Raw genomic sequence first — 8,800 nt, 5'->3', positions numbered from 1 at the left:
TACCGGGCACTTATACACCTTCCTGCCCAGACCAATTTTCAGCTTTCAGCGCTGTCACAGTTTGAATGACAATTGCGCGGTCATGCTACACTGTACCCAAACTAAATTTTTGTCATTTTGTTCCCACAAATAGAGCTTTCTTTTGGTGGTATTTGATCACCTCTGCGGTTTTTATTTTTTGCTAAACAAATATTTAAAAAATAATAAAAGTTTTGCTTTTGTTTCTGTTAAAAAAATTTGTAAATAAGTAAGTTTTCTCTTTCACTGACGGGCACTGACATGCGGCACTGATGGGTGGCACTGATGGGCACTGATAGGCGACACTGATAGGCGGCACTGATATGAGGCACTGATAGGCATCCCTGGTGGCACTGGCAGTGGTAGGCATTGGAGTGGGCACTGATTGGCAGCTGCCTGGGCACATAGTGGTATTTCCCTGGGGGTCTAGCGGGCATACCTGGTGGTCCAGTGTGGATGGCTTCCCTGGTGGTCCTGGGCGGGATCTGAGGGGGTGCAGTGCTGATAAACAATCAGCACAGACCTCCCCTGTCAGGAGAGCAGCTGATTGGCTCTCTTCTACTCGCGTGTGATTGGACACGGCTGATCACGTGGTAAAGAGTCTCCGTCAGAGACTCCTTACCTAGATCGGTGTTGCGGGGTGTCAGACTGACACCCCGCAACGATTGCCGCGATGCGCGCCCCCGGTCAGGAATATCAAACCACTTTGCGGCCGTCATTTGGTAATAGGGCGGGCGGCAAGTGGTTAAAGGACTTGTCTAGGTAGGATGGGTGATTGTGTGTGGAAAAATTTCTTGAAGTAGTAGTATGTCTGCTTCCAAGGTTTTATAAGATCTGAATGCTTTTTTCCTTTTGTGTGGGGAATTAAAACCTTTAAGGTTATGGGAAATCACCTTAAGACCCATTTTCTACTAGGGGGGTGCAGCTAAGGGATCAATAGGCGTCCAGGTCGAGGAGTAGGCCCATAGAACAACCAGGCGATCCGATTCCTGTCCGAATTGACAATTCGCGCTGCGATATGCGAATTGATCTGGGGTTGTCAATAACTTTGTATTGACACTCACAGCGGGTCGCATACGACAGTATGAACTGCCTGCAAGTCAGGTGTGATGCGGGAACTCGCAGTGGATTTGCAGGGTTCCCGCATCACACTAACGTGAACCGAGCCTAAAACTAAAAGGATAACATTTCGGCTACAGGTACACTCTAGGTTTCTTAGTAGCATGAGATTAAAATCTCCTGCATGGTCAAGGGATGAGAGGTGAGTGTAGTGTTGCAGAAGGCTTGGTAGGAAAGGTCCAGAAGAATTGACTTTTTTTTTTAGTTTTGGATAGAGTGGAGAGGGATTAGAACACCTGTCAGGTTTTCATTGCTGACTTTGAACCCAGTAGGGAGATTCATGCTCTCTATTTGGCCTGTTTACTTTTATCATCAAAAGTAAAAGGAAATCCCAAATTTTAGGTTGACATGAGAATAGTAATAAAGAGGAAATTTTCCAATGGGGACAATGGTTCTTGTGATCCTGGTGGCACTGTGGGATTTCCTCACTTTTTATGGATTTCCTCTGACTTCGAATTTTAGCTTTGGGACAGGAAGTGAAGGGAAATTTCCCCAATAGAACACAGATGGCAAAAAATGACAGGGTTTAGAACCCTCCCTTACTCTATCCAAAATGAAAAGAAAAAAAGTTTTGCCTTTAGTTACACTTTAAATCCTTGAATTAATGGGAATAAAGACTGAGGGTGAAGGTGTTGTTTAAATGGTTGGTAAGGAAGATAGCTATGTTGCTGCATTCATGTGTGACTGAGGTTGCGCCAGCTTACTTAGTGGCAAGCCAAAAAGTAAAGATTTTCAGCATTTAATGCATATATATAATTAACCTTTAAATACCACAACTTTAAGGCACTACAGCAAAAAATAAATAAATACCTATCTCGTAATGAAAATGATTGTTTCATAGCGTTTATCAGTTTTTAATATTGAGATTCTAACTGAACTGTGTCTATAACATGAGATTTCTTGCTGCTTCATGAAGTTCAGTGTCAAAGTCTAAATGCTTACTTGGGAGGATGATTCAATGAAGAAAGCATTATAACACTCACACACACAGGTGTCCAAAGGTTAATTGGAGTATTTTGCATGGTTAACGGTACAGATATTTAATAGGAGGGAAGTCTATATAATGTCAGTCTGGAAAACAACAAAGTGCATGCACCTACAGTACCATTACAACGTACAGAGATGAAGGGGACACGTCCAATTGTTTTTACCTTATTGGCAGTAGCATTTTACATCACCCATTCCTGCGATGCAGTAGTAGTGGCTTCCCTTGGTAAGAACACTTTAATCTGATCTACGATCTATCGATGATCTACATACTTTTACATACAATTTGGTGTGTGTTGTGTACTTCTGAATCTCTGGTGGTGATTGCAGTTCTACTTCTTCAGAGTGGTAGGTACATCTGGCATAAATTATGCCTGAGTACTCCACATAGCTTTATAAATAGAATTGTAACTCTATCTATGACTAATTGGTTTTTAGATTAAATAAAAATAATATACAGTATATTATTACAGACATGAGCTGGCTGTATACAAACTAATTGATGACAACTGAGAACGATGGCATTTTTCACGGATGGCAGCATCTATTATTGGAAAGTAATTTTGGAAAATTTGTCCACCTAAAATGGTAATTAAATTCTGGGTCAATCTAACCTGCAGGTTTGGTTGACTACCTAAAACTTTGAGGTTAGATCACAGAAATATAGCCTTCCCACATTGCCTCTTTGGAAACACTTTTTTATCATGTTATACTGTCCACAAATTACAGAAAAAAAATCCAGCAGGTGTAAGGTGAGAACATTTTTTTTCAGAGTGGATTAGAGGTGAAAACCTCATCAAAATGTTTGTTAGGCTAGAAAGATTTCAAACCCAGCAGGGTATATCCATATACTGTATGAATATTCTGTTTTTCGGGGTCCTAAGGCTATGCATGACCCAATAAGAGGACAGAAATGTTTTCATTTAATAATGCAGTGCATAAACTCTTCTTGGAAGTAAAGCAACTTATGTTTTACCACCATGCATGTGACTACTGTCAATACACTATGTTCAAGAACAATGCCTCACATTGCCTAGTTAGAGAAAAAATTACAGGTTCTCCTTAAAGTATATGTACACCCAACATTTGTTTTTCAGTATGCTTTCTATTATGACTCCCTGTATATCGTTTTCTTGGGGAAATCATTTTTTGTGACTCTATTGGAAAGTTTTTTACCTGGAGATCCTGTCAGTAACAGCACTGCTTGCTGCAGGTTGACAACACTAAGCCACTGCTCTTCAGCATTTTCACCCTGCTCTTTCAGTTGACCAATCATCAGACTATCTATCAGTTGTAAACATCCTAACAGCTCCTGTCCTATCCTTCTTAAAGCTTCAGCTGAATGTGATAATTTGGTTTTATAAATAATGTACGTAATTGAACAGAGTATTGGTCAATACCTGGCATACTTGGCAAGCTTGTCTCCTTTTAAAAACCCGAAACAGAAAATGAAGTAAGATTGTGGCCCATATGTAAGCAGCCAGATTGTATACTTTATTTTCTTATCTCCACTAAAATAATATGACTACCGAAGTGTGGCTTCTAAGCTAATGTGATTTGATCTAGTGCTTGTAAATTATTTCATTTGAAATTTGTAAATGCATAAATGTACTTAAAATTAGATGACAACAACAATTTAATAATGATAGTTTAAGTATTTTCTAGCCATATTTAGAAATGGAATTCACAATATCACAATCAATACAAAGAGGTAAAATATACCCGGTTAGAATCTTGATCTGAAAGCTTGTAAAGACCTTGAAGTTACATTTTCCAAAAACTGGGAGTTTTATGCCATTTTGTACTATGTTGTGACCTATTAATATATAAATTAACTGTATCAGCACAGAATGTATGAGTGAGAATGTGAGTTCATTACAAACTTACCATTTAGAAAATTATGGAATATGATAATTTTCTGGCAAAAGAACATACCAGTGTAAGTGACTCAGAATGACGTTCTTGATTTTTGGGAGGGATATATACACTACGTACAGTATTGCCTATATCTGAGTGTTTGTAACCAGTGGTGTACCTAGCACATTTTACCAACCAGGGCTGCTAAAAAAAATTTAGCATTTTGCCCTCCCCCGAAAAATTGGCAAGAACATTTAAAGCAGTACGCTTTTGCATGCCATGCCAAGTTATGGCTGTGGCTAAATTGCAGTGGGAGAAGCTTAAAGGGGCATAGTTAAAGCATATCCTGCTATAGTATCTACTTGTCTCAATCCAGAGCACTAAGTGTCATTTTTGTCTGCTGCCTTGTTCCTTTGCGATCTGCCAAGTTTTCCTGACACCAAGAGGTAAAAAGGTGACAGGAGAAGAAGCTCCAGCACACATCCTGTGACTTACAGCCTCAGCTCTGTTCCTGTGTGCTATGTGAAGGGGGTGTGTCCTTTCCATCTAATCAGCTATCAGAGTTCCCCTCGCTGATCTCTGCAGTGTGTAACTTCAGTCCCCCGCCCACTGCATTCTAAAAGCGTAGACAAGCTGTAAAAATTCTGCACTTTGAATGGCTGTAGAGGAGAGATTGCTGCAGATAAACAGGTACAACTTATGTAGGAGGATTCATTTATCTCTGTGTATCACCCGAGGACAGTCACTTTACTGGGTATATGTAAGGGTTTACAACCACTTTAAATAAAAGCTGAGCCTACACCCCCTATACTCAACACACATATACCATAGTTCTTTTACCCACAAAATATGTTCTATTGACTGTGCCACAAATGAGAGATTAACAGACACATACAAACCTCAGCAAACATCCTAATAAAATGAAACCGTTCCATTACACTTGTTTTTCTATACACAGCCTTCCTTATAGAAGAACTTCAGGAGTAATGTACCTAGAGTACAATAGTCAAGAGATTGAAATGTAAAACATAGTGTCTATAGTACAGGGATCAGGAGTGCAGAACGCATAAGCCACTTTACAGAGTACAACCAAAATTACCCCCTCTTCCCAGTACAAATCACCCCCACAGTACAGATCTCTTCTAACATTCCTAAATCTCCCAACCTTGCCTACCCCCTCAGTACAGGGTCTCTGTCCAGCACAGACCGACCCTAAACACAGACTCCTCAGAACAGACCAACCCCCCTAGCACAGACTGCTCCCCCTCACAGACCCCTCAGTACAGATGCCCCCAGCACAAACCCCTCAATACAGACAGACCTCCTCAACATTTCTAAATCCCCCCCTCCCAGCTCCCCTTCCCAATACACAGCCCTCAGTATAGATGCCCCCCCCCCCCCCAGCACAGACCCCTCACTAAAGACCAACCCCCAGGCACAGACCAAACCCCCAGCAAAGACTGCCATCTGTCCCAGCACTGACCCCTCAGTACAAACCCCCCACAACCCCCTCTGTACAGACTGCCCCCCCCTAACATTCCTAAACATAAGTACCGACCCCTTAGTGCACCTACTCCCCATACCCCCGTTCCATACAGAATCCTCAGTACAGACACCCACCCCCATCCCATTCGGAAACCTCAGAACAGACACCTCCCATTCCTCCCAGTCCATACAGAATCCTCAGTACGGACACCCGTCATACCCCCCAATATCATATATACATATATAGTCCTCAGAACAGACATTCCATACCCCCATCCCATTTAGTGTCCTCAGTACAGACCATCCTATACCATATACAGTAGAGTCTTTAGTACAAAAAAATCACCCCCCCCCCCTCTTCTTGCAGCCCCGCATATAAAGTCATTAGTATAGACAGACAATTATAAGGGAACCACAATAGTAATATCCGTTTTAGCCATAGACACGATATCTAGGTTAGCAGGAAACACACTGGTGCTAGCTTACACTGAACTGGTATAAAAACAATGGTGTAAATTATAATGTAAAGAAAAAGAGGAAGAGAAAAAGAGGAAGAAGAAAGGAGAAAGAAGAGGAAAAGGAGAGGGGGAAGGGAGGTACCATGGGGAGGTCCAGGGCAAAATTGAAACCCCAGACGCCGTTGGAGATAAAGCAGTCAAAGTCAGAGGAAAATCTAAAATGAGACCATACTGTCCACATAGGTTTATGTGAGTCAGATTTATCATCATTCCATGCAATCATACATTACATGAGCTCGATCTTGTCCAATTCACAAGCCCATTCAGCCATTGATGGAGCCTCAGCCTGGCTATCACAGAATGAGCCGCTGTGAGAAAGTGCCTAATTAGGTTTCTTTTAATTTGTTTATAAGAGCCTTGCAACATGAATAGCACTGTAATCTGAGGTGTATTTGGGATGCTATCTCCCAACAATCGATCAAACAAGCGTAATATTTTATCCCAAAATATGATAATTTTTGGACAGGTGCCCCAAATATGGGTCATAGTGCCAGACTCCAGTAAACAACGCCAGCAAGTATCTGGGATAGATGGATCAAGTTTATGTAATAGTGTAGGGCAGTGATACCACCTAGATAGTCCGATGATGATCCGATAATTATGTTCTTGCGCGTGAGAAGATATAGAGAGTTTGTATAAAACAGCCAGTATTTTGTCCCAGTCCATATCTTCTAATGATATTTGCAGTTGCCTGTATTATGCCATTGTAGAAAGGTGGGAGGACGGAGACAGCCAGGTCTGTGCAATGAGCTTGCATGCAAGAAAACAGCAAACACATCAGCAGAAATTTGGACGAAGATGGTTCCACATCCTCAGGGATAATGCTCAGGAAAGTCAAACAGCAGTTGAATGAAGCGCGGGTCGTTGATAGTTTGGAAGACAGTTGACCAGTATCGAAGGACACCGCCAGAGCATATGAATTAAGATACTGTAGTGCCCTCTTCTAGTAAGTTGCTAAGTAAATTTAGTTTTTGGCCCTCATTGCAGTGAATGGGTTCTGTTCTGGGTTTCCTGAGTTGAGAGTTTGATTACACCCACTTGCTTCTAGAAGAAGTATCCAGAGCATAGGGCCGGGAGCTTCAAATGATCAGTTGAATATTTATCATGCTCCAGCCAAACCCCGGAAGGAGGTGTCCAGAAGGCAGCTGGGGAGGTGATAAATGTGCAGGAGGTCCGTGTTTTTTCCCTCAAGGGTTTGTGGCAGGTTATCTTAGGGCTGCTGCCCCTGGAGGCAGTGGATAGCAGCTGCTGGTCTGAGGAAGATTGCCTGATGATTACATTTGTTAGAGGGCTACTAAGAGAGTAGAGTATATGTTCCCTATTAAACCCTTTTTTGGCAGTACCTGACAGAGCCACCATTTTGAGGATTAAGGAAGGATTATAAACCATCTGGGATGAGTGTGATTGCTTATCTAAGGTGTGGTGAAGTTGTAGGTATTTGAAAGAGTGACTTGAGAGCTGGTATTGGTCGACAATGGATTGGAAAGACAACAATATGCCCTTATCATACAATTGGTGCAGATGGCTACATCAGTTTTTTTTTTTAGGCTTGCTTTCTTCTATTTTCATCTGGTGATCAAGGCAGTAAAGCTGATATTTTTCAACAGAAAAGCTCTCTTGCAGTTATAAGGATAAGACAAACCATTTAATGATCAGCTTTTTATTTATTTATCCTAAGAGGAAATAAAATGTTAGCTGTAAATTATAATAAATGATTACCTAGAATTCAGCTTCAATTTGCTAGAGTATGTAAATCTGCTGTTACTGCTAAGCCTCCCCTGCCCCCAGACTGACAATGCTGCTGTCCAAATCTGCCCCCTTGCTCCTTGATCCAGATTGGTGTCTGCATAACACAGGTGTGTTACTGGCCAAATCACCAGGTGAAAACCGAGGGAAAAAAGCCTAAAAAAAGAAAACGAGTGCAGCCACCACATCTAATGACTGGTTTTGAGTTGAATACTGCTTTAAAGTTTCCCACCCAGCAATCTGCTGGAATTGGGAGGCCAGATGATATAATTTGGGGTAAGGAACTGCCAGTCCTCCACCATCTTTTGCCGATAGGAGAGCTTCTAGCCTCATTCTAGGCCAGGGGTGTCCCAACTTTTTTCAAAGAGGGCCAGATTTGATGAAATGAACATGCGTGAGGGCCAGCCATTTTGCCTGACATTCTTTAAACCATTAAAAGTGTGTTCGTCCGAGCACTAATACACTGCCCAACAAGAATTCTCTTGCCTTTGTGGCTGTGTGTGTTGAAGAGATGAGCTTGGGCGTGTTATTTGGATATACCGTATTTATCGGCATATAACACACACCGTCACTTTAAGAGGAAAGTTTTAAGAAAAATTTTTAAATAAGGAACTGTGAAGCAAAATAAGGGTCAGTGCCCATCAATGCAGCCTAATCAGTGCCCATCTGCAGTCACAAGTGCCATGAATGCAGCCCCACCACTGACATGAATGCAGCTCCCACGTTGCCATGAATGCAGCTCCCCCGTTGTCATGAATGCAGCACCCCCGTTGCCATGAATGCAGCACCCCCGTTGCCATGAATGCAGCACCCCCGTTGCCATGAATGCAGCACCCCCGTTGCCATGAATGCAGCACCCCCGTTGCCATAAATGCAGCACCCTCGTTGTCATGAATGCAGCACCCACATTGCCATGAATGCAGCACCCCCATTGCCATGAATGCAGCACCCACATTGTCATGAATGCAGACTCACCATTGCCATCAGTGCAGCCTGATTGATGCCCATCCATCTGCAGCCTTGGAGGAGACATGGAGGGAATGGATGAGCGCCAACAGACATACAGGAGA

The 8,800-nt window shown here is 42.3% G+C and overlaps 1 protein-coding gene across 1 annotated transcript in view; it reads left to right on the top strand.

Annotated features, from left to right (window-relative positions):
• Positions 1-2,178: 2,178 nt before the first annotated feature.
• Positions 2,179-8,800, top strand: part of LOC141139905 (alkaline phosphatase-like) — a 117,233-nt gene continuing 110,611 nt past the window's right edge. The window contains exon 1 of the mRNA XM_073626478.1: positions 2,179-2,350. Coding sequence (XP_073482579.1) covers positions 2,260-2,350 — 91 coding nt within the window. The 5' untranslated portion in view covers positions 2,179-2,259. The remainder of the gene's footprint in view (positions 2,351-8,800) is intronic.

This window comes from Aquarana catesbeiana, linkage group LG04 (genome assembly GCF_042186555.1).
Source record: "Aquarana catesbeiana isolate 2022-GZ linkage group LG04, ASM4218655v1, whole genome shotgun sequence".
In the NCBI taxonomy this organism is placed as follows: Eukaryota; Metazoa; Chordata; class Amphibia; order Anura; family Ranidae; genus Aquarana; species Aquarana catesbeiana.
This window is presented reverse-complemented; position numbering and strand designations above follow the sequence as displayed.